We start from the raw sequence: 27,949 nt of genomic DNA, 5'->3' as shown, positions 1-27,949 counted from the left end.
CATTGGCCAACCATCCTACATTCAAGTCTAAATCATTTATAGAAACCATAAACAGCAAGGGCCCCAACAGTGATTCCTTTGGGACCCCACTGGACACAGTCCTCCAGCCAGAAAAACATGATATATCATGGCAAACAAACATTTAAAGCAATTTCTCTGGGATTCCAATATCTCCTGCCAATTATATGCCAGTGATGGTCAACATTTATCCTCAAGAAATATCACTAATAATTATTAAAGCATTGTTGTCCTCTAGCTGCTGAAGAATTCTCCAGTAAACCACTATGTTAAGGTTGACAAAATAAAAGGAATAGACTGTAAGATATAAATATAATATGAATCAAACATTTCAGTATTTATTTTCAGCTTGAGAACACAGTGGTTGAAGGACACTTGAAGAAACATACCTTGGAAGAATGGGTTCAGACAATCCATTTGAAGGACTGAGTGTGGACCTTTTGAATGACCTTAATGGAACTTTACATTGTTTTCAATGGACAATCGACAATGCAATCCTACAAAACTGAGAAAGCAACATTTCACTAACTGTGCTCTTTGAAGATATTTGAACTTACTCATATGCTGCTGTATAAATATAAAGTGAACAATTCATACTCACAGGAAGTGTACAGTTAAACAGTGAGTAACCGTTAGTTGTTAGTGAATAATCCTTACTGTACAAAATAAACTACAAATTGTTACCCAATGCTGAATAAACAAGTTACATCCTTTCCAACCTGTCACCTTATCTACCATCTCGCTTATTCATCTACACATCCATTTAGGTGTCACTGTCCAACTTTGACTGATGGTTTAGTCTGATCGGAGAAACCCCTTTACAAAACATTGAAGCATGCACTTCAAGATTAACTCAGCAACACAGGAGGTCATTTATTGTATTGTAACCAAGCCAGTGAATGCCTATTAAGTAATTTTCAGGCTTCAGGTTGACATAGGGAGGATGGTGAAATGGACAGAGACATGGTGGATGGAGTTCAATGTGGACAAAGATAAAGTTAGGAGAACTAATGTGGAGTATACCAAAAATGGCACAATTTTGAAAAGCATAGATGGCAGAGAGCCCTTGCTGTCTATATACACAAATCCTTAAAGGTATTTGGGCAAGTTGATAAGGGCTTATAAATAGGATAAGTAGAGATCATACTAGAATTTTATAAATTACTGGTTAGACCTTAGCTAGAGGGTTGTGCATAATATTTGGGCACTGCACTTTGGGAAAGGTTTAAAGGCTTAGAAAGAGAACACAACAGGTTTACCAGGATAAAAGCAAACTACTGTGGCTGCTGGAATCTGAAAACACAGAAAATGCTGGAAAATCTCAGCAGATTTTGCAGCATCCGTGGAGAGAGAACAGGGCTCATGTTTCAAGTCAGAGATTTACCAGGATGTTACAGTACTGAGAGACTTCAGTTATGAGGTGAGGTTGAAAAAGTTAAGAATTTTGTCCTTGGAATAGAGAAGATTTAGAGGGCATCTGGAGTAGTTAAGGGCTCAACCCTGTAAGGAACATTCTCTGAGGGAGGAGTTATGTGATCCCCTAGTTTAATCAGGGGGATCAGTTGGGGATTCACTGGAACGTGTGGCGACCTATCCCAGCAGTTGGACCCTTGAGCTGAGTATAAAAGTGTGTAAAGCACTCTGTAAATAGTTGTTTATAGTTGTAATAAATTGTGTTTTATAAGTTAACTGGTGGAGCCAATCCTTGAAGTTATTACAGTACCTAATTGAGATTTTCCAGATGATGAGAGTTTTTGATAAAGAGGAAAAACTATTCCCTTTAGCGAATAGGTCAATAAGTAGAGGTCATAGATTCAAAATCACGAGTACAGGATTTAAAGGGGAGATAAAGATTTTTTCCCCCATTTGGGTGATTGGTGGGATCTGGGAATGCAATATCTGAAACAGTGGTGGAAGCCAATTTCACAGATTCATAGAATTCTAAAACAGAGTTGAACAGGTTTCTGGTGTTGAAGAACTTCACAAAGTTATGGAGAAAGGCAGGGATGTGGAATAAAGCTCAGCTGCTCCTTCAAAGAATCAGCTCAGGCATGATGAGTTCAATTGCCTCCTGTGTTGTAGCTTTCTATGGTTCTATTGATGAGAATCCATGTGATGTTGTTCTTTGTATGAATTAGGATGAGCCAAGCCTTTGAAACTACATTGATTTCAAAGCCTACATGTATTTTGGAATTTAAACAATTTACAGAGCAAGGTATTCAAGGAACAACACTATGCTAGTATACATTGCTGAACACATCATATGTTTATTCTCTGGAGTTTAATTGTGTGAGTAGGTAAAGTAGTATAACAACATATTTTTTTCAAATTAGAATGATTTTATAGCCCTTATTGGAGTTATTGCTAAACAAATTGGGAATTAAATCTTCCTCTTTGAAAGATGCGGTATGTTTTTGATTTATTTCAAGACTGTACCTCCAGGGTGCTCTTGACTCAGTTGCTTCCCTTCAAAGCAATAAAAGCGATAGTTTCAGAACATAGTTGGCCTAATGCATCTATCCCTGGAGAAATAATCCCGAAAATGAGAGTTCAAATGCCATCGTGGCAGTTTGAGAACTTAAATTCGGTTTTTGAAAATCTGGAAATAAAAAGATGGTATTAGTGTGAGTAGAGATCTTTCAGCACAGTGGATAGGACCCCTGCCTCTGAACCAAAAGCTCTGGGTTTGACTCGCACCTCAGGACTTGATGGCCAAAGAAAGTGTGCTCGTAATGCTGCCGAACTTGATTATCAACTTGAAATGGTATGGGTGGGGGAGGTTCCTGGTCAGCCATGTGTTGGAGAGAAAGTTGGAGCCTCTACCATCACTATCCATAGTTCCAGAAAACAACATGTGTGTAAAAGTGTGTGTTGCTACAGCAACACAGACTAAGTAATCTGTAACAGACATCATTAAAATCGATCGCAAAGCTGTCGGATTATTGCAAAAACCCAACTGGTTCACTTAATGCTTTTTGGGGAAGGAAGCATGCTTCCATACTGGGTTGGCTGGTATATGACTATGAAGCCCAACCTCAGTGGTATCAATCCTCTGGGATTGATACAATGCATTAGAATCTGGCAACCAGGATGCAGCTTCGCCAGCAATTCCCATATTTATAAACATTTATGTACTTTTCTGGGATAGACAAGTTATATTGCATTGGTATGGGATCACCCAGCCTCCATCTGTTTAGCCTAAATCCATGTTACATCTATTATACTGGGTAACTGAGTTTGCCTCAAATTCAAATTAAATTTAAATAGTGTTAAAAATTCAGATACTGCTTGTTTGAAATTGCCCAAACACCAATTATGATGTACTGTTCATTTAGACTAGGACCCAGCCAAAACCATTTAAGGAAAGCACTAATGGGCTCAGACACTGAATAGGCAATGTCATCTTACTGAGGAGAGGATGGCTGGTATGCGGAATGGAGAAAATGTGCCTACACTTCATTAAATTCTTTTTTTCTGAGATAGAGGAGAGAAATCTTACTCTGCATTCAATCCAGGTCATACTTAGGATAGAAACTGACTCGTTTTCCTTACTTTGAACACAAGATTCGTGCAAAAAGAAGATTCTGAAAATAATTCTGACTTTATTGAAACTGTACAAATATAGCCCAAATTACCATTGCGTTTATTCTGCAGATAGAATCTGTGCTGCACCCATTCATTGCATAGAAAATAAAAGTACATGTCAAATAAATGTTTCTCAGTGGCTTTCGGCCGCATCTGCATTCAGAAGTTGCGTTGTGTTAGCGGCTGCAGGTTGGCTCCTGTGAGACTATTAAACAATTTGAGGGTGTCGGACTCTCTCTGGAACATCTGAGGAAGAGACAAAGTTGTAGAGAATCAGAACACAGCACACTCTCTTGATAACAGAGCCTTGCTCTCTACATTAGAAGTTTACTTCTTTGTTAGTTTGGTTCATTTGGTCACATTCACCTCCGAGTCAGAAGGTTGTGCCTTCAAGAACTTGGTCTTTTACTTCACCAGCTGGCCACTGAGACATTTAATAAGCAAGAACACAGAAGCTGCTGACTTTCATTGCATAATGGACAAAGTAAGCAGCACTCAAAAGCAGTGAGCAGCCTGTTTTGTTCTCTGTAATACTGGACATAAGAACAGAATAAGCCATTCAGCTCTTTGAGCCCATGCTACCATTTATCAGGTCGTGGGTGATCTGCACCTCAACTCCATTTACCTTCCCTGATACCCTTACTGTTCTCAGTCTGGAATATTTTCATTGATGAAGCATCCCTGCCTTTTCTGTAGGGTTTGAGATTTTCACTACCCTATGTGTTAAAAAGTACTTTCTGATATCACCTCTAAATGGTTTAACTCTAAAAATTGTGGCTCCTTGTTCTGAAATCACCAACCCTAAAGCAGAAATGTTGAGATTTGGTTCGTCAATTTAAAACAAGCACATCTGATATCAATAATGAATGTCCCTCAGGCTCACAGCAAATTATTCATTGTAATCAATGTAGAATACATTAACTGCCACAATGAATGGAATCAGTCCCCATCCAGTAGCTAATAGGAATTTACAGAGGATTGCTCCTATATATATGGTACTTTATTACTCTAGGAAAAGGACTAAAGAATACAAATAACATTTAATTTAACCTTTTTCAGCTGTGAAGTTGATTTAGGCTGGATGAAAGCAGATTGGTGTTAGCTGATTGTGCAGTGAGGTAACGTCCCGCAAGAGGTTTTTGGTCCATGCAAATTCTAGATGATGATCAGAAATGTGATGAATTATAGTTCAGGGAATTAGAATCACAGAATGGTTCCATCACAGAAGGAGGCCATTTGCCCATTGACTCTGTCAGCTCTCTGTGACAGCAACTCAAAATAGTTTCCAGCTGCTGACCCTCTCCCTGCTGACCTGAATGTTTTTATCTCTTTGTGCTTATCCAATTCCCTTTTTAAAGCATTAATTGAATTAACCGCATAAAGAAAAGCGCGATCATACCTGCTTCCATTCAGCTTCTGTGCTATGTCTGTAGCCCAATAGATGGCAGATTCCATGTAATGTGGTCACCTGCATAAAAGGGAACAGCCAATCAAAATAGAGTAGTCACTCCATTAAATTACCCTGTCACAAAGGACACTGGTCAAACAACCAGATACAAATCTATAACCCAGGAGATTTTCTTCCTAAGATTTCAATACTGTGAAAAAACTGTGAGAAAGATATCAAAAGAGAAGCAGATTATAAAATTCAGGGAGGTAATGATGGATTTTAATAAAATGAAGATTAGGTACTGTGTAGAGTATTGGAATCTACACCATAGCAAGGCTATTAATAGAGGGTGGGATTCTCTGCCCTCCCCTCAGCGTTTTTCTTGGCAGTGGGTGGCAGCATGCTGTTTGCATGTGGCAAGATCCTCTGGTTCTACTGCTGTCAATGGAAATTCCCACTGAAGCCACCCCACGGCACCGAGAAACTCATGGCAGAGGTGCACCGTCAGCGGGATCAGAGAAACCCGCATGGTTTAACATAGATTCACTAGGATGCCTGGTATGAGGAAACAGATATACGTAGAATCATTGAATGGTTACAGCACAGAAGGAGGTCAGTTGGCCCATCCTGTCTGTGCCAGCTGTCTGCAAGAGTAACTCAGTGTGTCACACACACACTGCTCCTGTAGCCTTGCAAAATTTCTCTTCAGATAATTATCCAATTCCCTTTTGAAAACCATGATTGAATTTGTCTCCATTGCGAAGGAAGACTTGAAAGATTGGGTCTTTTTTCATTAAAACAGTGCAGATTATTGGTAATAAAGTAGAAGTGTTCAAAATTTGACAGGATGCAACATTGTAGATAGATTTAAACTAGAGGGTGGGAGAAATTTCTTCATAGAGTTTCTTCACCAAGGCTGTGGAATTTACTTCCAAGCTTAATTATTATGCAGAAACTGTGTCACCTTACAAGATAAAATTGGATAGGTGGATCAAGGAAAATAATTAAATAGCTATAGCAACAGGATAGATAAATGTAATTGGAACTGTTTACTCGATGGAATGTCAATACTAACATGGTCAAACAGTCTGTTTCAGTACTGCAACTTATGGGCCCAATCTGATCAAGCTGGCTACATTGGCAGAAAGGTCATCAGATGTCTTGTATAGGAATAGAATAATGCAGTGGAACCCCAATTTTACGCGCCCCGATTTAGCGCGAAATCGGATATGTCGTGATTGCGTGACAGACCCTTTTTTTGCTATTTCTGGTTTAGTGATTTAACGCGACCCCGATAACATTCGCAATAGCATTTTATGGACCCCAACCATCGCGTTAAAATGGGGCTGCACTGTACTTGGGGGCAGGAAACACACTTTTGACTTCGAGTCTGAGCCTCATTATAGGAATAGAGCAAAGAGCTTTATTTTACATTTGTCTTTGCTGAGCGCATAATGCTGTGACTAGGTCAAAAAGTATCAAAATATACACATAAAATAAATTTGCGTCAACACAATAGTTAAACCTTGTTAATCCTGATGTACCTTGTTAATCCATTACGGTTACTTTTACAGTGGGACTCAAACTTAAAAGCTACAGATTGCTTAGGTCAGATTACACTAAAGAAGCATGAACATAGTTATAACTGGACAGATCCCAGAATGGAGCCCTGGCTCAAAAGACCGTAACTTTTACCTTTTATTTAATAAAAGGTGGAAGAACAAAGACACAGGACCATTAATAGAAAAAACATTATTAAAGATGAAAAAATTACATTATAATATAATACTCCTTTACGCCCCTTTAGCTTAATTACACAAAGGTTTTAGGATTAACATGGATTACAAATTACATCTTCAGCTACAATGGTCTCATTAACACACAAAGTCCCTTTTAAGCACACAAGATGACGGTGGTCAAATACACACTCCACTCTGAGCCCAAGTTAGTGCCTGTGGATTTCTCCTCAGAATCCCCCCAAATGATTGTCATACGAGAGTTTCCAAACTCCACTCCCAAAAACATGCTTTAAAATCTTCTCTCACTATAAGGCTTTCCCTTAGCAGTTTGCATTCAAAAATCCAGACCAGTTTTCCAAATGACACCGTTAGACAAAGTGTCCACTCCATTTCAACAGGAAATCCAGTCCAGGATTTTACACCACCTCCTTTAGGGTTTCTTTCTCTTGACAGCTGTACAAACTGTTCACAATTGCTTTAGCCCTGGATTCCCAGACTCTTATTAAAATGGCAACAAATGTTTGAAATACCTCTTAAGTCTGTTGTCCTATTCCAAATCTGGCTACTGCAATTGTCTCTTTAATTATAGAATCATAGAATCCCTACAGTGCAGAAGGAGGCCATTTGGCCCATCGAGCCTGCACCAACAACAATCCCACCCAGGCCCTATTCCCGTAACCCCACGTATTTACCCTGCTAATCCCCCTGACAGTAAGAGGCAATTTAGCATGGCCAATCAACCTAACCCACACATCTTTGGAACTCTTTGATCATAGAACAGAATCCCTACAGTGCTATTTGGCCCACTGAGTCTACACAGACACCCTCTGACAGAGTACCTTGCCCAGGCCCTTCCACCCCCCCACTCTATCCCCAGACATTTACCATGGCTAATCCATCTAACCTACACATCTTGGGACACTTGAGGGGCAAATTTAGCTTGGCTAATCCACCTATTCTGCATATCTTTGGACTGTGGGAGGAAACCGGAGCACCCAGAGGACACCCAGGCAGACATGGGAGAATGTGCAAACTCCACACAGACAGTCACTCAAGGCCAGAATCGAACCCGTGTCCCTGGCGCTGTGAGGCAGAAGTTCACTGTGCCATTTGTTTTCTCTTCTCTTGAATACTTCTGAACAATAACCTGGTCTCTGTTCTCTTAACTTCAGTCATCTTAAGAAATCCTTTCTGTCCCAATTCCCTGGTTATCTGGACAGTAACTGGTATGCCAGGAAGCCTGCCTCTTTGCAGCTCTCATCTTGTTCAGTCATATTCTTCTAGCAGATTTGAGAGATGCCCCCTGCCCCCCCATCTCCAACTGCAATATATTCAGCTAAAAGGGAAACTTAAAAGCTTTTCAATTCTTCCCTACAAGGACCTCCAGTTGCTAAGCAACCCCTGCTAGTTCTATTTATTCTTCATGCTTCAACCCTCTCTAAGCACAATCGAATCATAGTTGGAACTTAACCAACCCCCACACATACAAACATCCTTGTTCAGCATGAATCTAACTACAGGCACAAAAACATTGGATTAAACCCATTTAAAACTATACCTTATTCCTAATGTCAATTCCAATATAAATCCCTTAAAGCTACTTTTGTTTTCCTAACAATAGTTGGGGAGAAATTAGTCTTCAGAGAGAGTGCCTAACGAGTGATAGTGAATCAAGTGTCCATTTTACACCTCATTTGTTTTTTACCCCATGGTTATGGTTTTAACGGGCTTCCAATTTATTATTGTCCATTTTGTGCTTTTGTGAAAAAACTATTTCATTCCCATCTTGTTTTACAGAAGCACTAATTTTTCTAAGATCACTAACTTCAGATCAGCACAATTGCTCTCCCATACGTTATTAAATGTAATTATTTTATGGTTCCTTTCGGAGGACAGGTAAATTTCCCTGTAGAATTCCTATACAGGGATATAATGGAAATCCCTCATTAATACATACTGTTAGTACACTGTAGAAGTCTTGCCTGTGCACTTGGCTTTGTCTGTAGATATATTCCACTCCTAGGAAGATGTCTCCAAGGTTATACTCATCCTGGTATAGGGGTTTGGGAATATCCCCTGCTTTCAGATCCTGAAAGAAAGATAGAATGGATTATCCAACTGTTTACGCAATTCATTACCCTCAGGTGCTTTATCAATGACTGTTCTTTCATTATTAGGTTTGAAGTGGGCTGTTTGTGGATGACTACAGCGTTCAACTCTGTTGATAATTCCTCATATAATGAAACAGTCCATGTCCACATATAGCAAGATCAAGACAAGGCATCAGTTTATAAGTAGCAGATAATCAGGCAATGACCATATCCAATAAAAAAGAACGTAACCATCTCCTCTTTACAGTTAACAGCATTATTATCACTGAATCCCACATCATTCATATCCTGGGGGGGTCATCATTGGACCACTTAAATAGCATGGCAGTGGCCAGGTATTCTACAGCAAGTTACTTATCTCCTGACTCTCCAAAGCACGTCCCACCATTCATGAGGTACAAGTCAGGAATGTAATGGAATACTCTCCACTTGTCTGGATAGGTGACACGCCAAAAACATTCAAAAGCACGACACCATCTAGGACAAAGCAAGCTACTTGATTTGCATTCCATTCACTGACTTAAACATCCACTCCCTCCGCCATTTGTGCACCATGGCTGCAGGATATACCATTTCCAGAATACACTGCATTTAATTAGCAGAGGACCCAGATTAAAAAGAAAGTTATGATAAAACTATATAAAATACTGGTTCAGTCTCAACTGGAATATTGTATCCGATTCTGGGCACCACACTTTAGATGGAATGAGAGAACATTAGACAGGATGCAGAGAAGATTTACGAGAATGGTTCGAGGAATGGAGAACTTCAGTTACTTGGATGGACTGAAGAAGCTGAGGGTGTTATCTTTGGAGAAGATGGTTGAGAGGAGATTTGATGGAGGTGTTCAAAATTATGAAAGGTTGTACAGAGAAGATAGGGAGGTTTAAGGTGATGAGCAAAAAAAAGCATTGGCGACATGAGGGAAACTATTTACGCAGAGAGTGGTTAGAATCTGGAATGCACTGCCTCAGAGTGTTGTGGTGGCAGATTCAATTGTGGCTCTCAAAAGAAAATTGGATCATTATCTGAAGAGAAAAAATTTGCAGGGCTCTAGGGAAAAGGTAGGGAAGTGGCACCAACGTTAACTGCTCTTGCACAGAAATGACACAGAAGTGAAGGGTCAAATGGCCTCCTTCTGTGCTGTAACCATTCTGATTCAATTAAAATTAGTCCAATGAGCTGCACATAAGAACTAGGAGCAGGAGTAGGCCATCTGGCCCCTTGAACCTGCTGCGCCATTCAATAAGATCATGGCTGATCTTTTTGTGAAGTCAGGTCCACTTACCCACCCGCTCACCATAACCCTTAATTCCTTTACTGTTCAAAAATCTATCTATCTTTCCCTTAAAAACATTCAATGAGGCAGCCTCAGCTGCTTCACTGGGCAGGGAATTCCAAAGATTCACAACCCTTTGTGTGAAGAAGTTCTTCCTCAACTCAGTCCTAAATCTGCTCCCCCTTATTTTGAAGCTATTCCCCCGAGTTCTAGTTTCACACACCAGTGGAAACAACCTCCCTGCTTCTATCTTATCTATTCCCTTTATAATTTTATATGTTTCTATAAGCTCTCCCCTCATTTTTCTGAATTCCAATGAGTATAGTCCCAGTCTACTCAGTCTCTCCTCATAAGCCAACCCTCTACACTCCGCAAACAACCTAGTGAATCTCCTCTGCACTCTCTCCAGTGCCAGTATATCCTTTCTCAAGTAAGGAGACCAAAACTGTACACAGTACTCCAGGTGTGGCCTCACCAGCACCTTATACAACTTCAACATAACCTGCCTGTTTTTAAACTCCATCCCTCTAGCAATGAAGGACAATTACCTTCTTAATTACCTGCTGCACCTGCAAACCAACGTTTTGAGATTTTAGCAGAAGGACACCAGGTCCCTCTGCACAGCAGCATGCTGCAATTTTTTATCATTTAAATGATAGTCCATTTTGCTGTTATTCCTACCAAAATGGATGCCCTCACATTTACCAATATTGTACTCCATCTGTCAGACCCTTGCCCTTAAACTATCTATATCCCTCTGCAGACTTTCAGTGTCCTCTGCACGCTTTGCTCTACCACTCATCTTAGTGTCATCTGCGAACTTTCTCACACTACACTTGGTCCCCAACTCCAAATCATCTATGTAAATTGTAAACTATTGCGGTCCCTGAGGCACACCACTAGTTACTGATCATCAACCAGAAAAACATCCATTTATCCCCACTCTTTCTTTCTGTTAGTTAACCAATCCTCTATCCATGCTAATACATTACCCGTATGCCATGCACCTTGATCTTATGCAGCAGCCTTTTGTGCGGCACCTTGTTGAATGCCTTCTAGAAATCCAGATACACCACATCCACTGGTTCCCCGTTGTCCACTGCGCTCGTAATGTCCTTAAAGAATTCCACCAATTTAGTTAAACATGACCTGCCCTTCATGAACTCATGCTGTATCTTCCCAATGGGACAATTTCTATCCAGATGTCTCACTATTTCTTCCTTGATGATAGATTCAAGCATTTTCCCCATACAGATGTTAAGCTAACCGGCCTATAGTTACCTGCCTTTTGCCCACCTCCTATTTTTAAACAGAGGCATTACATTTGCTGTTTTCCAATCTGCCGGAACCGCCCCAGAGTCTACCAAATTTTGGTAAATTACCACGAGTACATTTGCTCTTTCCCCCAGCCATTTCTTTTAGTACCTTGGGATACATTCCATCAGGGCTAGGGGACTCGTCTACCTTATCTAACACTGCTTCTTTAGTGATAATGATAATTTCTAGGTCCTCATCTGCCATAGCAGATCGGAACTCTCCAAAATCTCGAATTCTAACTGAGTCAGAGACTTTTGTGGAACACCCTAGGAGCAGGGGAATTGCCCTTCGGAATTTCAAACTTCCTGGATAATTCCCAGAGTCCAGTGTATCGAGACTTCAGTGTGATCCCCTTGTGCTTCTTGGATCGGACATCTGCTCTCCCACAGTCTGCAGGCTGGAAATCTGTTGTCTTACATATGAGAAAACAATAGTTTTAGGCAGACTAACAGGACGGAGAGAACTCAAAAAGCTGACAGGGTCTTTGTGCATTATATCAACAGTGACAGCAGCACAGTGACTAGCACTGCAGCATCACAGCGCCAGTGACCCAGGTTCGATTCTGGTCTTGGGTTAAGGTCTGTGTGAGTCTGTACATTTTCCCCGTGGGTTTCCTCCGTACTCCGGTTCCTTCCCACAGTCCAAAGATGTGCAAATTAGATGGATTGGCCATGCTAAGTTGTCCTAGTTTGCAGGTTAGATGGGCGAGCCATGGCTGATGGAGACGGGGCTGGGGGGGGGGCCTCTGAGGGTTGGTGTAGACTCAATGGGCCGAATGGCTTACTTCTGCACTCTGGATAACAATTGAAACTTTAAAATATGAATACTTCAATAAATTTCTGTTGAAAAAAAATCAAAATTGTCCTCTGTGTTAGCTATCATACAATTGGGAGATCACAGTTGGTCCTGGGAATTTCATTTGTGGGAAATAAAAACAGGAAATGCTGGAAATATTCAGCAGAACTGGCAGCATCTGTGGAGGGAGAAACAGAGTTAACATTTCAGATCCGCGACCGTTCTTTAGAACTGGATAGCATTTCATGCGCTGGCTGGCCATTCCACTCTGACGAAGGATTATACCGACTCGAAACGTTGGCTCTCTTCTCTCTCCACAAATGATGTCAGACCTGCTGAGACTTTCCAGCATTTTATGTTTTTGTTTCAGATTCCAGCATAGACCATAAGACATAGGAGAAGGCCATTCGATCTATCAATCATGGCTAGTTACAGCCTGCCAACCTGTCTGTTACTACTGTCTGCTTTTTGTCCTTAACAAATCCTCAATCCGTACTAATATATTATCCTATATATTAATTCTATGAGCCCTAATTTTATCAAATAACCTCATTGAAACTTACATAATACCGAAAGGCCTGGATAGAGTGGATGTGGCGAAGATGTTTCCATTAGTAGGAGAGACTAGGATCCAAGGGCACTGCCTCAGAGTAAAGGGGTGACCCTTTAGAACCAAGGGGTGATGAATCTATGGGATTCATTGCCACAGAAGGCTGTGGAGGCCAGGTTATTGAGTGTATTTAAGACAGAGATGGAGAGGTTCTTGATTGGTAAGGGGATCAAAGGTTATGGGAAAAGGTGGGAGAATGGGGTTGCAAAACTTATCAGCCATGATCCAATGGCAGAGCAGACTCGATGGGCCGAATGGCCTAATTCTTATGGCTGATATGTTTCTTAATGTGGAGATGCTGGCGTTCGACTGGGGTAAACACAGTAAGAGTTTTAGCAAACACCAGGTTAAAGTCCAACAGGTTTATTTGGTAGTAAATGCCATTAGCTTTCGGAACGCTGCTCCTTCGTCAGATGGAGTGGATATCTGCTCTCAAACAGGGCATACAGAGACACAAAATCAAGTTACAGAATACTGATTAGAATGCGAATCTTTACAGCTAATCAGGTCTTAAAGATAGACAATGTGAGTGGAGGGAGCATTAGGCACAGGTTAAAGAAATGTGTGTTGTCTCCAGACAGGACAGCCAGTGAGATTCTGCAAGTCCAGGAGGCAAGCTGTGGGGGTTACCGATAGTGTGACATGAACCCAAGATCCCGGTTTAGGCCGTCCTCATGTGTGCGGAACTTGGCTATCAGTTTCTGCTCAGCGACTCTGCGCTGTCATGTGTTGTGAAGGCCGCCTTGGAGAACGCTTACCCGAAGATCAGAGGCTGAATGCCCGTGACCGCTGAAGTGCTCCCCCACAGGAAGAGAACAGTCTTGCCTGGTGATTGTCGAGCGGTGTTCATTCATCCGTTGTCGTAGCGTCTGCATGGTTTCCCCAATGTACCATGCCTCGGGACATCAGGACATACGCTGCAAGAAAGGATGTCCTGAGGCATGGTACATTGGGGAAACCATGCAGACGCTACGACAATGGATGAATGAACACCGCTCGACAATCACCAGGCAAGATTGTTCTCTTCCTGTGGGGGAGCACTTCAGCGGTCACGGGCATTCAGCCTCTGACCTTCGGGTAAGCGTTCTCAAAGCGGCCTTCACGACACACGACAGTGCAGTCGCTGAGCAGAAACTGGTAGCCAAGTTCCGCACACATGAAGGCGGCCTAAACCGGGATCTTGGGTTCATGTCACACTATCGGTAACCCCCACAGCTTGCCTCCTGGACTTGCAGAATCTCACTGGCTGTCCTGTCTGGAGACAATACACATCTCTTTAACCTGTGCCTAATGCTCCCTCCACTCACACTGTCTGTATCTTTAAGACCTGATTAGCTGTAGAGATTCGCATTCTAATCAGTATTCTGTAACTTGATTTTGTGTCTCTGTGCCCTGTTTGAGAGCAGATTTCCACGCCATCTGACGAAGGAGCAGCGCTCCGAAAGCTAATGGCATTTGCTACCAAATAAACCTGTTGGACTTTAACCTGGTGTTGTTAAAACTCTTACTGTGTTTCTTAACCCCATCATCCCACCTTTTCTCCGTACTGCAGTATTTTGCCTTTATCCGAGTCTCCAGTGTCGGGAGGCCCACTCCTGGTCCTCTTACTTGATGGAAAGGGAAAGACAGCACATCGGTGGCCGCCTCCTGTCCCCGGTAGAGTCCGTTCAAGGCCCGCATCCGCCGGTCGTCCACGCAGATGAGCGCCAGGTCGAACCGTGCGAGGCCCAGGATGTGGCGCAGGGCCTGTGAGTCCCGCCGGAGCCGGGCCCTGCGGAGGGGCACCGCTCTCTGCAGGTTCCTGATCACCAGCGACATGGCGGCTCCCCCGATCGGGGAGAACCGACTGCCTGTTGTCAATGGCAACCTGCCGGAAAGGCAGTGAGAATGGGTGCACCGAATTTCCGTTCCGGGCTGACCGGAACGGAAGATTGACGGGGACGGACCCGGGAGGCGGGCGCTGCGATTGTTCGGCTAATGGCGGCGTTTGATTGAGGCCCGTTGTGGGGACGAGGATGTTGTTTATTTAAATGTGAAATTAGTTGGTGTTTAGGTTTAAATCACCAGAGTAAGTGTGAAGCGATGCTGGAAGGATATAGCGGGCTTGGTTAAGCCGGGCTGTTGGCAGGTTTTGGAGCCCGGTCACAGAGTTTCTGGAGGTTGGTGGCTCCGGGAGGCCCCCTTGTTCATCCAGGTTCATGGATCCAGCGGGAAAGCTGCCCCCCGCGCTCTTCCAGAAAGGCGACAGCAGCTTCCCAGCTTTTCACCCCCAGCAGGATCCTCCTTTCGGACAAGCAAGTGAAGTGGGAGAGGTTCCCGTTGTGTTTGGACACCCTGCGGCTCCAGCAGTCCATGGTCCCGGCCCCCTTCCTGCACCAGGTCAGCCCTTCAGCTTTAAGCCTTTCGGCACCTTCCCAAGTTCTGTAAACTTCGGTGCCACCAGGCCCGGAAATTTTGGACACCCTGAGCCAAACTTCAAAGGGTTCGGGAATCCGGACATCCAGAGGCCGTATATTGGCAGTCAGGATACGAATGCATCGTCAAATAAACTTCCCTCATTTAACTTCTCCCAGCCTTTGAGCAGTGGAGAGGCGAGCATTTTCACCACTTCACAGAATAAGGCTGCCACTATGAGTGGCCCATCCTTCAGTTTCTCCCAACCAACGTCTTCCAGCCTCTTCAGGTCACCTCGGCCAACGGCGACAGTTAGCTTACCCGATACTTTTAGCTTCTCGCAGCCAGTGACTAAGAACAGTCCTCCCGGAAGCTTCCGTTTTCAGCACCCGGCTCCCAGCAGCACTTCAACCCCATACACCTTTTCTCAACCAAGTTTAGCTGTTGCTCTAGACTACTCTGCATCAAACAAAAAAGTGGCTGGCGAAGAAAAAACGACTCAGAAGCCAGTCTTTGGAGTGACTGATGCCAGCCCTGCGTTGACGTATGATGTAAGGCACAGTGCAGTGGGAACCATTGTAACAACAGCAAAGAGTGGACTCGCTTTGAAGCATGAAGAGGAGGAAAAGCAATTGACACCCAAGAAGGGTATGAAAAGAAAAGACAAGCGAGACAGGTCACCATTCCAGTTTGAACACAGTGCTGCTAAAGAACAAGCAACAGGTTTCAAGAGTAACCAGTTTATTGGGAAAAGGCCAGCGAAAGTTGCTCCATCTATGGGCGTCTTTAATCGTACTCTTCAAGACGTGTTGAAGGGCAACAGAAGGGAGACTAAAAAAGACAGCACAACTTCAGAAAGTGAAACAATTGAAAAATTGAAGCTGTTATCCGAGACGAGCATTTCATTGGGGTGGCCTGCTCGACCTAGAAAAGAAGAAACAAAGAAGAGATTGAGAGATGGTGAGTAGAATTGTGTATCTCGTAGGTAAGCAAAGTGTGTGTGAGGGTGCAGGGGTGGCATTGATCTTGGGATAATGAAATTTCCTTGTGCACAAAAGGTATTTTGTAATTACACATGCTTGTCTTCAGTGTAGTAGCAACTTTATGAGAATGCTTTGATCCAGTGGCTTGAACCTTCTTCAGGTGAAACAAAATTCAAAATGGCGATGTTTGGAACCTTGTTCTTAGAAATTATGAACTCATTCTTTTCTTTCTTGAAAGAACATCCTAGCCCAACCCTACAAACCTAAATGTTTACCTGGATGCAACCTTTCTTTTAAGGTCTCAAAACGCAGCAGTTCCTACTGTGCAGTCCATCCTCAGCATTGCAGTACGATGTTAGCCTAGTTGAAGAGTTTGAAATACATTTCTTTACATTTGTGCTCATGGGCAGTGTTGCAGTGCACAATTTATTTAAACCACCATGTTAAATGGTTGCGCATAAAAAAACTGAGCAGGACAAAGGACCCTTCTGGGGGAAGCACACAAGTTTCTAAAAATGGAAACAAGTGATATCTTCCCAAAATATAGTTGTTGGTATATGTCTTGAGGAATTCTGCCTTTTATTGTTTGTTTTATCACTTCTCATTATTTCTGCAGATATCTGGTTTTAGCCAATAAAATAGAGAGTCAAGTTCTTGGAAACAGTTTGTTCAGTTGTTGGTATCACGGTTTATTCCATTTTAAGAAGTCTCAACACCAGGTTAAAGTCCAACAGGTTTATTTGGAATCATGAGCTTTCGGAGCCTGATGATCACCTGATGAAGGAGCAGCGCTCCGAAAGCTCGTGATTCCAAATAAACCCGTTGGACTTTAATCTGGTGTTGTGAGACTTCTTACTGTGCCCACCTAAGTCCAATTCCCCGCATCTCCACATCATGTATTTCATTTTAGATATTCTTTGGATTCAGTGTTACCTTTCATTCCTGCAAGTGGAACTTATGCATTCTTATGATCTTTTGCAGCCCAGTACATAACTGGGAAAGGATTCTGATTGTACACTGGCTGTTGGTATTTATCATAAGAACATAAGAACTAGGAGCAGGAGTAGGCCATCTGGCCCCTCGAGCCTGCTCCACCATTCAATAAGATCATGGCTGATCTTTTCGAGGACTCAGCTTCACTTACCCCGCTCACTTACCATAACCCTTAACTTCTTTACTGTTCAAAAATGTATCTATTCTTGCCTTAAAAACATTCAATGAGGTAGCCTCAACTGCTTCACTGGGCAGGGAATTCCACAGATTCACAATCCTTTGTGTGAAGAAGTTCCTCCTCAACTCAGTCCTAAATCTGCTCCCCCTTATTTTGAAGCCATGCCCCCTAATTCTAGTTTCACCTGCCAGTGGAAACAATTTCCCTGCTTCTATCTTATCTATTCCCTTCATAATCTTGTACATTTTTATAAGATCTCTCCTCATTCTCCTGAATTCCAATGAGCATAGCCCCCAGTCTACTCAGTCTTTCCTCATAAGCCAACTCTCTCAACTCCGGAATCAACCTAGTGAATCTCTTTTACACCCCCTCCAGTGCCAGTATATCCTTTCTCAAGTAAGGAGACCAAAACTGTACACAGTACTGCAGGTGTGGCCTCAAAGCATCTTTATACAGCTACAACATAACCTCGCTGTTTTTAAACTCCATCCCTCTAGCAATGAAGGACAAAATTCCATTTGCCTTCTTAATTACCTGCTGTACCAGTAAACCACCTCCTTGAGATTCCTGCACAAGGACACCCAGGTCCCTCTGCACAGCAGCATGGTGCAATTTTTTACCATTTAAATAATAGTCCATTTTGCTGTTATTCCTACCAAAATGGATGATCTCACATTTACCAATATTGTACTCCATCTGCCAGACCCTCGTCCACTCACTTAGACTATCTATATCCCTTTGCAGACTTTCAGCGTCCTCTGCACATTTTGCTCTGCCACTCATCTTTGTGTCATCTGCAAATTTTGGCACACTACACTTGGTCCCCAACTCCAAATCATCTATGTAAATCGTAAACAATTGCAGTCCCAACACTGATCCCTGAGGCACACCACTAGTCACTGATCGCCAAACAGAAAAACACCCATTTATTCCCACTCTTTGCTTTCTGTTAGTTAACCAATCCTCTATCCATGCTAGTGCACTACCCGTAACACTGTGCACCTTGATCTTATGCAGCAGTCTTTGGTGCGGCAGCTTGTCAAATGCCTTCCGGAAATCCAGATACACCACATCCACAGGTTCCCCGTTGTCCACTGCACATGTAATGTTCTCAAAGAATTTCACCAAATTAGTCAAACATCACCTGGCCTTCGTGAACCCATGCTGCGTCTTACCAATGGGACAATTTATATCCAGATGTCTTCGCTATTTCTTCCTTGATGATAGATTCAAGCATTTTCATGTGCCACCTCGTGAATTCTCCCTCTCGGTGGAAGACCAACTGAATAAGCACTGTGGAGTCAAGACACTGACTTTGAACCAATGTGATTTTAATTGATAGAAAAAACACTAAGTGCTGGAAACACTTGATCAGGCAATGAGTGTGGAGAGAACAGGCAAGTTAACATTTGAGATGTAGCCTCTCCTCTTCACAGATGATGTGAACTGTTTCCAGCTTTTGATCTTTGCATTTAGTTTGCATAGCACATAGTACTCCTGGTCAACCAAATATTCCAGTTCCTATATATGTTGAAGGGGAGACTCTGGAATATGTTCAGCACTTCTTAAACTTTGGCAGCCACCATTCTCAAAAGGCCACCGTTGACTAGGAGATCCAACAGCTGATCAACTGCACTAGCTCAGCCTTCTACAAACTATGGCAGTGAGTGTTTGATAACGCAGACTCTGCAAGTCAACAAAAGTCCTGCCTGGTGTACAGAGCAGTTGTTGTCACCACACTCCAATACTGCAGTGAGACCTGGACTGTGTATTAATGACACAGAGTGCTAGAGAAATTCCACCAGCAGTGTCTCCTCCACATCCTCTGCATTCAAAGGGAGGTCAGTGGAACAAATTCTAGTGTCTTTTTTGAAGCCAGTTCCACGTGTTTTCTGGCAGAATTCCTTGCTGTAAAACAATCTGGAGCAGGGATCTCGGCTTTTGCTTCCTCCTCCAAACGATAGAGGTACCCAGTTGATATCAGTTGCCTCAATATGTAAACCAGGAAGTGAAGCTGGGATCTTTCTTGGACTGTGTGGTCCCAAGACATGTTGTATGATACATAGTCATTGTTGTGAGTTGCAAATTGCCTTTTTTAATTGAAAGATGTGCACGAATGATTTCCTGTAGTATTTCAAACAGCAGAATATTGCAGCATCTTTTCTCAAGTTAATATTTTCTGCTGCTCAATATGATATTGTCACTGTGCATTGTAATCCAGGCTGTGCTAGGGAGTATAAGATTTATTTGTGCAAGGGATTTGGACCTGACAATGGTTGAATAAATCTTTCTTATTGTTACACACACAGATCAACATGTTACAGTGTTTAGGCAGTAATTTACAGTTTCAAACAGATCTTTAACCAGAGGTATTGTGTGTGGATTGGTGCATGCTGTCTGTCTATTCTCGTTTTGCTTCGACCCCTTGCCCTCAAGTGTTAGTCTTCAACCAGAATTTGAGTTCGGTTGCTCAGGCTAAGGTGCTTGTTCTATCGCTACATTTTTTGTTAGAAATCCCGTCTCTCTTGTGCCCCTATTTCTTGACCACCTGACCTAATTTTTTGTTTTCACAGGGGTTTATTACTCTGCTGTGGCCCTTTACATGTAAGAAAATTAATCATAATTGCACAGAAGGTATGAATGAAAAATGCAGCACATTATAGGTGCAGCTTGTGGGACATTTTCAGTCCTGCTGGGTTGTGCTGCAGTGTTTTTGACTAGTTTCTGATTCTCTTGTTTTCCTTCGTTCTGCCAGATTTTGTCGGCAGGCCATCCTCGCGGAGGCTACGTCGGGGTGACAGCACAGATAGTCTGTCCAGTGTTCCTTTGTCAGAACTCACTGCCATCCAATGCAAAAATGTCCCAGTGGACCTTAACACAAAGGAGATAATCAAGAAGCACTTCTCGCAGTTTGGCAAGGTGCAGCGGGTGTATTGCCAAACAAATAAGAGACTGGCAGTGGTTCACTTCTACGATCACGTGAGTACCTGAGGATGGCTGCTGAATTCACGAACAGTGCACCTTCTAATTTGTTCTTTAGTTGATGGACTCTCAGAAGTGGGGCCTTATAAAAGAATTTGGAGGGAACTCTTTTGTTCCCAAATTTCCATCACTGAACATTAATCGGAATTAACGTCTAATTAGCTGACAGGAGAGTTAATAAGAGAGGAGCAGCAAACTTATTTGCACACTCCCTCTTTGAGAAGGATGCATCATCTTTGGGTAGATAAGGAAGTCAAGGATAGTATTAAATTGGTAGAAACACTGCGAATCTGCTATGATTAGCGGTGGGTCAGAGGATTGGACAGACTTGTAATCAGCAAAGAATAAGTAAAAAGATAATAGAGACAGAAAGCTAGCTAGTAATATAAAAACAGATAGTAAGAGCGAGCAACTAAAGCTAGTGTTGGTCCTTTAGCGAGAGAGTTTGGAGAATTGATAATGCAGAGCAAAAAATGGTGGCGGTGTTGAACAGGTTTTTTTTATTTCATGGGACGTGGGCATCACTGGCTCGGCCAGCTTTTATGTTGCACATCCCTAATTGCCCTTGAGAAGGTGGTGATGGGCAGCCATCATGCATTGCTGCAGTCCATGTGGTGAAGGTAAAGTCACAGTGCTGTGAGGGAGGAAATTCCAGGATTTTGACTGTGAAGGAGTGGTAAGATATTTTGTAGCCAAATTTGCAGACGACACAAAAATAGGTGGAAAGGCAAGTTGTGAGAGGGCTACAAACAGTTTACAAAGAGATATTGATAAATTCAGTAAGTGGGCAAAAAATTGACAAATGGATTATAATGTGGAAAAATGTCAAGTTGTTCACTTTGAAAGGGAGAACAAAAGAACAAAGTTTAAATGGAGAAAAACTACAGAAAGCAGCAACCCAAAGGGACTTGGGGGTATTTGTGCATGAAACACAGAAAGCTAGCACACAGATGTAGCAGGTAATCAGGAAGGCTAATGGAATGTTGGCCTTTATTTCCAAGGGTTGGAATATAAGAGTGGGGAAGGCTTGTAACTACAAGGCACTGGTGAGACCATATCTGGAGTGTGTGAGCAATTTTGGTCCCCTTATATAAGAAAATATATCATTTAATTGGAGACAGTTTAGAGAAGGTTCTTCTTTGTGATTTTCCGAACCAAGGTCCTTTATTATGACTGCCCTAGTGTCAATTTTGTTATCATGCCATTCTTCCTCCTTTTCCATTCTCTGTCTTTTTGGAATTATGTATCCTTAAGTATTTATTTCTCAGCTTTGGGTTGCCTTGTGACCATATCTCTGTGATGGTGATTAGATTAAACCCATTTATCTCTCTTTGTCCTGTCAGTTTGTCTACTTTATTACAAATGTCTTGTGCAATCAGATAAAGGGCCTTTTAAATTTATTTTGTTACTGTTCATTTTTGCATAGACCTTATTCGTTGATGCACTATTACAGTTGCACGATCTGTTCCTTCCTGTTCCACTCTACTCACCTTTATTTAAATCACTGCACTGCTCTATTGCCTCAACGTCTCTTTTTGGATTTCTAAATTTTCTAACCCCACTGTCCCCTATTAGTTTAAAGCCGCTCCACATGATTCGATGGATACTGATTCCAGGCTGGTTTAAGTGTAATCCATCCCAGCAGAAAAGCTCCCTCATCCCCCAGTACTGGTGCCAGTGCCCCATGAATCAAAATCCCTTTATTCAACTGCACTCTTGGAACCACACGTTGCGTTCTTTAATGCAAAAGTAAACTGCTGCAGATGCTGAAAATCTGAAATGAAAAGAGAAAATAGTGGCTATATCAGCAGGCCTTGCACCACCTGATGAAGGGTCATCAACCTGAAACATTAACTCTCTTTCTCTCCGCAGATACTGTCAGACTTGCTGAGTATTTCGGCTTTTGGTTTAGTTTTCTAATCTGTTTGATCTTATGTCAATTTGTGCATCTCCCAGATGGTATAAAGGTTCTGCTTATTAATTTAGAACCCAGTTCCTCAGATCCCTGTCAATTTTGCTGCTCCTTCAGCCCCTGTCTTGTTGATGCTTGTTGCATTGTGACAGCGCAATCCTCCTAATGAGACATAAGATTAATCGAAATAAAGACTTGTTGATATATTTAGAGTAAAGATGGGTATGAAAAATGAAGAGGACATATTTTGCTGTAGTTCTTTCAAGTGAATAAAGAGGAACGATTTCCTGTGGCAGGGGACCCAGTGACCAGAGGACACAGATTCATTATAAATGGAAAAAGAACCAGAGAGAAGAGATGCTTTTTATAAGCAGTGATTTACTACGATATGGAACACAGTGTCTGAAAAGATGGTGGAAGCAAATTCGCTGATAACTTTCAAAATAAAATTGGATAAATGCTTGAAAATGAAAACTTTGCAGGATAGTGGTCAAAGAGCATGGGGGGTGGAATTAATTGAATTGCGCTTTCAAAGAGCTGTCACAGGCATGATGGGCTGAATTGTTACCTGCTGTGCTTTTGGTTCCTGACCTCTGCTGGGACACATAAGACTGAAGGACAAGGTGATGCTTGGTTAGTTTTTCTCTTTCCAAATTTATATCATCCCCCCGCCCCCCCCCAGTCCCTTAAAATGCTCGCCAGTTGTAAGATGTTGACCCTTTGCACAGGCCCATATTGTTCAGACTCATACATTTGTTTGACATAAGAGATCAGTGAGTGTTGCTGGCTATTTTCTTATCAGAGGATTCATAGCTGGAGCCAAGTCCTGCCCTTGTTTAAAAACCTACACATTCTTTAGGGAGGGTAAAGAAATCCTGATTGGTACAGGACCGACCCTGCAACAAAAGTTCTATTAGTTTGAGTATTTGCACTTGTGGCCAAGTGCTGGAAAATGGGATTAAATAATTGGGTGGTTTGTCTTTGACTGGTGCAGACGTTATGGGCTGAAGGACCTTGTTCTGTGCTGTAGATCTGACTGTGACTGTCTAATAAGGCTGCCCTTTAAGACAGAAGAGGAGCTATTTCTTCTCCAAGGATCATGAATCTTTGTAATTCTCTGGCTTAATGAGCTGCAGAAGGTGAATCATTGAATATATTGAAAGCTCAGATAGACAAGATAGATGGATGCTGTGGGGCGGCACGGTGGCACAGTGGTTCGCACTGCTGCCTCACAGCACCAGGGACCCGGGTTCGATTCCAGACTTGGGTCGCTGTCTGTGTGGAGTCTGCACGCTCTCCCTGTGACTGTGTGAGTTTCCGCCGGATGCTCCGGTTTCTTCCCACAGTCCGAAAAGACGTGCTGGTTAAGTGCATTGGCCATGCAAAATTCTCCCTCAGTGTACCCAAACAGGCACCGGAGTGTGGCGACGAGGGGATTTTCACTTTATAACTTCATTGCAGTGTGAATGTAAGCTTGCTTGTGACACTAATAAATAAACTTAAAACATATATTGGATGTGGAGAGCATTACAACAAACTCTTTTCTTTTAAAGGCATCTGCATCCAATGCAAAGAAGAAAGGAAAATCTCTACGCAAGCAGCAGATTGAAATATTTTGGCAACGAAAAAAAAACAGTGAGTTACATGAGCAGCTTATGTTTATTCTCTATCCTTGTGTCCTTGCAGTTTTCCACCCTCCTCTGACTGAAGCCAATTTTATATAGTGATGTGTTTATGTAGCATAGAGGCTTTGTACAGTTCACGGTAATAGCAAAGTAAATTTGTCACATCTTGAGGTTACGAAATAGGAACAGGAGTCGACCATGTGGCCCTTCGACTCTGCTTCACCGTACAATAAGATCCTGGCTGACCTGATCTCAGCAACAACTCCATTTTCTTACTTGTTCCCAAATTCTTAACTCCTCTATTGTTATCTATCTATCTATCTTCTCTCTCTGAGCTTCTTAATATATTCAATGCTTCACCTTCTACAGCTCATTGAGCCAGAGAATTACAAAGATTCATGATCCTCGGAGAAGAAATAGCTCCTCATCTTTGTCTTAAAGGGCAGCCTCATTATTCTGGAATTATGTACCTTGGTTCTAGATTCCCTCAGCAATGGAAGTATCTTCTCAGCATCTATGCTGTCAAGCTGCCCTCAGAATCTTGTAGGTGTGTTCTCATCAGTGTCTTGCACAGTTGTAGTTAAACATCCTTATGTTTACATAGAAGCATAGAAAATAGTAACAAGAATAGGACATTCAGCCATTCGAGCCTGTTTCGCCTTCACCGCCCAGGTGATTTTTTTTGATATGTTTATTGAAAATTTTATTTTACATAGCAAACAGATACAGATCCACACATGATGTACACTCCAACACGACTGGGCACAGGGCTCCCCATGGCGAGCGGACAAGCCCCCGGTACCCCCGGCACTCACCCCACCCAAGTCCCGTCTAATTGCACCGGTAATGACGGTAATAATATGAAAACAAAAAGGCAGAGGAACCCTGCTGGAGAATCAACTGAGCGCCCAAGCAGCCCAGGCTATAAACTAGCGAGCGGAGAAAAGAAAGAGAGACAGCGAAGGAGAGAGAAGAAACAGAGTGAGAGGGAAAAGAGGTTCTCGTTGGTCCCCACACCTTAGCAGGGTGGACGGATGTACTCGGGTAAAGGGCCAGGGCGCGTCCACCAATCGGGGGAGAGGGTGTTCTGTGGGAGCACCTGGGACCATCGGGTATCTACTCACCCGGCTCTAACTGCAGCGTCCCAACATGCGCTATAAATGGTTGCCAGGTCTTATAAAACGTAGCAGTGGACCCATGTAGCGTGCACCTCATCTTCTCCAGATTAATGGTATCTACCACCTCCTTCACCTACTGTGAGTGCATCGGGATGCAACTGATTTCCACCTAAACAGGATTAGTCGTCTTGCCAGGAGTGTAGTGAAAGCTACAAAATCCACTTGGAATTTCAGCAGCAGCGAATTTAAAGACACGACCCCAAACAGGGCAGCCTGGGGGGATGCGCTTATATCCTGATCTAGCGTTGCTGCAATCGTCTCAAATATCGATGTCCAGTAGTTATACAGTGATGGGCAAGCCCAGAACATGTGTAAGAGGGTGGCGGGAGCTTGCCGACACCATTCACAAATGGGCTTGTGCCTGGGTACATTCTGGAAAGTCTAATCCTAGGTCGATATGCTCTGTGAAGGAGGTTACATTGTATCCCGCCCAGCTTGGCACATATTGAGGAGGAGTGTACTCGATGTAGCACCATGTCCCAATCCTCCTCCCCCAGATCTCGTTCCCATAAAGATTTGTTGGGACAGAATTTGAGAATAAAGAACAGAAATGATACCACGCGTAGTAAGAGAAGGCACAAAGAAGATGTCAACGGAGGCACGAGCTGGGAGCTTTGGAAATTGGGGGTCGGTCCTACGCACAAAGTCTCAAATTTGCAAATATCTGAAAAAGTGCGTTGCAGGTAAAGCAAACTTATCCACCACCTGCTGGATCGACGCAAACACATCGTCCACATACAGGTCCCGGAATATTCTGATCCCATGCTTGACCCATATGTTGAAGGCACCATCCAAAACAGACGGAGGAAAAAAATGGTTAGCTGATACCGGGAAGGCCAGCGACCAGGCCTAAAACCCAAAGTGGCGTCTAAATTGTGTCCAAATTCTAAGAGTTTACTTGAGAAGTGCACTCCTAGTATACTGGGAGGAGGGAAAATTTACCAGGGAATATATCAAGGCAGCCAGGGAACACGGAGCACAGGAGGAGGATTCTAACTGCAGCCAACAAGGAACCTCCTGTTGCCCCTCTCTCTGCACCCACTACCACTCTCATATTGGCTGCCCAATAATAAAGTAGAAAATTGGGCAATCCCATACCTGCTCCCATTCAGGGCTTTGCAAGACTGTCCTCTGCATTCTTGGGTTTTTCCTATTCCAGACACAGCTTGAAATGAGCCGATCAAGTCTGAAAAAAGGATTTGGGGATGAACACCGGGATGCACTGGAAGAGATATAAAAGTTTAGGTAGTATGTTCATCTTCACCGCATTGATATGGCCCGCTAATGATAACGGGAGGATGGACCAACGTTTGAGGTCCTGTTCCGTCTGCCCCATGAGGGCGGAGCAAAGTTAGCTCCAAAGAGCCCACTAAATTTGCTAGTCACTCTGCTCGATTCCCTCCTGACCAATCCCCACCACTCGTTTGCTGTTGCGAAAAGCCGCAGCAAGAGGTTCAATAGCAATGGCAAATAACGGGGGGAGAGGGGGTATCCTTGCCTAGTGCCCCGGGACAAAGGGAAAAAAGCTGAATGCACATCGTTTGCCCGGACTGAGGCTAAGGGGCAGAGTACAGTATTTTGATCCAGGAGATGAGTTTTGGGCCGAATCCGAACCTCCCGAGAGCATAAAATAAATAAACCCATTCCACCCGATCAAACGCTCTTTCAGTGTCCAGCGAGATTAACATATCTGGTAGTTTGGAGGTGGCAGGCACATATACAATGTTAAACAGCTGCCAAATATTTGAGTACACATGTTTATTTTTAATGAACCCAGTCTGGTCAAGCGAGATGATAGAGGGCAGAATGTCCTCCGAGCGAATGGCCAGAATCTTAGAGATCAGTTTGAGATCTACATTCAGTATTGAGATCGATCTATAGGAGCTGCAGATTTGCGGGTCCTTATTCTTTTTAAGGATAAGCGAAGTTGTTGCTTGCCTCAAAGTCTGCGGGAGAGAGCGGTTCTCATGTGATTCATTGATCATGCGCAGTAGCAGGGGAGCCAACCTATCCATAAATGTTTTGTAGAATTCGATGAGGTACCCATCTGGTCCCAGACATTTACCACTCGGCATAGTTCTGGTCGCCCTAACAATTTCTTCAACGTCGATTAATTTCTCCAATGCCGCGGCCTCTCCCCTGTCCACACGGGAAGATTCAGTGCCCCAAAGAACTCCTGAAAGTCCGCCTCATTGGCGGTAGTCTCCGAGCTATAGAGGGTTGAGTAAAGTCCCTAAACAGTTCATTTATTCGCTGTGGATCAGTAGAGACCCCATTTGGAGTCTGCATTTGTGATATTACATTTTTGGTGGAGAATTGGTACAGCTGATGAGCTAGTAGCTTGCCTGCCTTGTCCTCATGCTCATAGTGTGTATACTTAGATTTGAACAGCATCTCTTCTGCTTGACATGAGGACAAGGTCTCAAACTCCGCCTGTAGTAGTAAATGTTCCTATATCCCTCTGAGGATGGGCCCACAGCATAGGCAGCATCGACTTGGGCGATACACCCCAGCAATTTCGATAGCCTCCAACCTCTCTGCTTCGCCTCGTGCGCTGAATAAGATATGATCTGGCCCCTTAAATAATCCTTCAATGATTCCCATAAGGTAGCTGCCGAGACGACATTAAACAGTAAGAAATAATTGATCTGGGTTAACAGAAATCTGACAAATTCATCATCAGCGACCAGACAAGTATTAAATCAGCAAGGCGTGCGGGGGCCCACCCTCCTCCCCACTAACAAGTCCATTGTCAAGGGAGCATGGTCCGAGATTACAATGGTTTTCGTAGGTGCATGAGCGCACAGCCGGGAGCAACTTCTTATCCCCCAAAAAGTAATCTATACGTGAACACGTTCGG

At 43.1% G+C, this 27,949-nt stretch overlaps 3 protein-coding genes across 6 annotated transcripts in view; 2 read left to right on the top strand and 1 right to left on the bottom strand.

Annotated features, from left to right (window-relative positions):
• Positions 1–742, top strand: part of c14h21orf58 (chromosome 14 C21orf58 homolog) — a 137,480-nt gene extending 136,738 nt beyond the window's left edge. For all 4 annotated transcript variants that reach the window (XM_078228849.1, XM_078228850.1, XM_078228848.1 and 1 more), the window contains exon 9: positions 367–742. The gene's annotated coding sequence lies outside the window, so the exon portion shown is untranslated. The remainder of the gene's footprint in view (positions 1–366) is intronic.
• ybey (ybeY metalloendoribonuclease) lies at positions 330–14,716 on the bottom strand. Its single transcript, XM_078228851.1, has 4 exons — positions 14,453–14,716; positions 8,690–8,821; positions 5,003–5,071; positions 330–3,849 (listed from the first exon to the last, which is right to left on the bottom strand). Exons 1-4 carry the CDS (start codon positions 14,660–14,662, stop codon positions 3,763–3,765), a joined length of 498 nt encoding a protein of 165 aa, XP_078084977.1. The 5' UTR covers positions 14,663–14,716; the 3' UTR covers positions 330–3,762.
• An 83-nt stretch (positions 14,717–14,799) lies between these two features.
• The window catches only part of mcm3ap (minichromosome maintenance complex component 3 associated protein), a 62,895-nt gene continuing 49,745 nt past the window's right edge, over positions 14,800–27,949 (top strand). Inside the window, exons 1-3 of the mRNA XM_078228876.1 lie at positions 14,800–16,198; positions 20,148–20,371; positions 23,840–23,921. Of these exons, the coding sequence (XP_078085002.1) occupies positions 15,043–16,198; positions 20,148–20,371; positions 23,840–23,921 (1,462 nt within the window). The 5' untranslated portion in view covers positions 14,800–15,042. The remainder of the gene's footprint in view (positions 16,199–20,147; positions 20,372–23,839; positions 23,922–27,949) is intronic.

This window comes from Mustelus asterias, chromosome 14 (assembly GCF_964213995.1).
Source record: "Mustelus asterias chromosome 14, sMusAst1.hap1.1, whole genome shotgun sequence".
NCBI lineage: Eukaryota > Metazoa > Chordata > Chondrichthyes > Carcharhiniformes > Triakidae > Mustelus > Mustelus asterias.
This window is presented reverse-complemented; position numbering and strand designations above follow the sequence as displayed.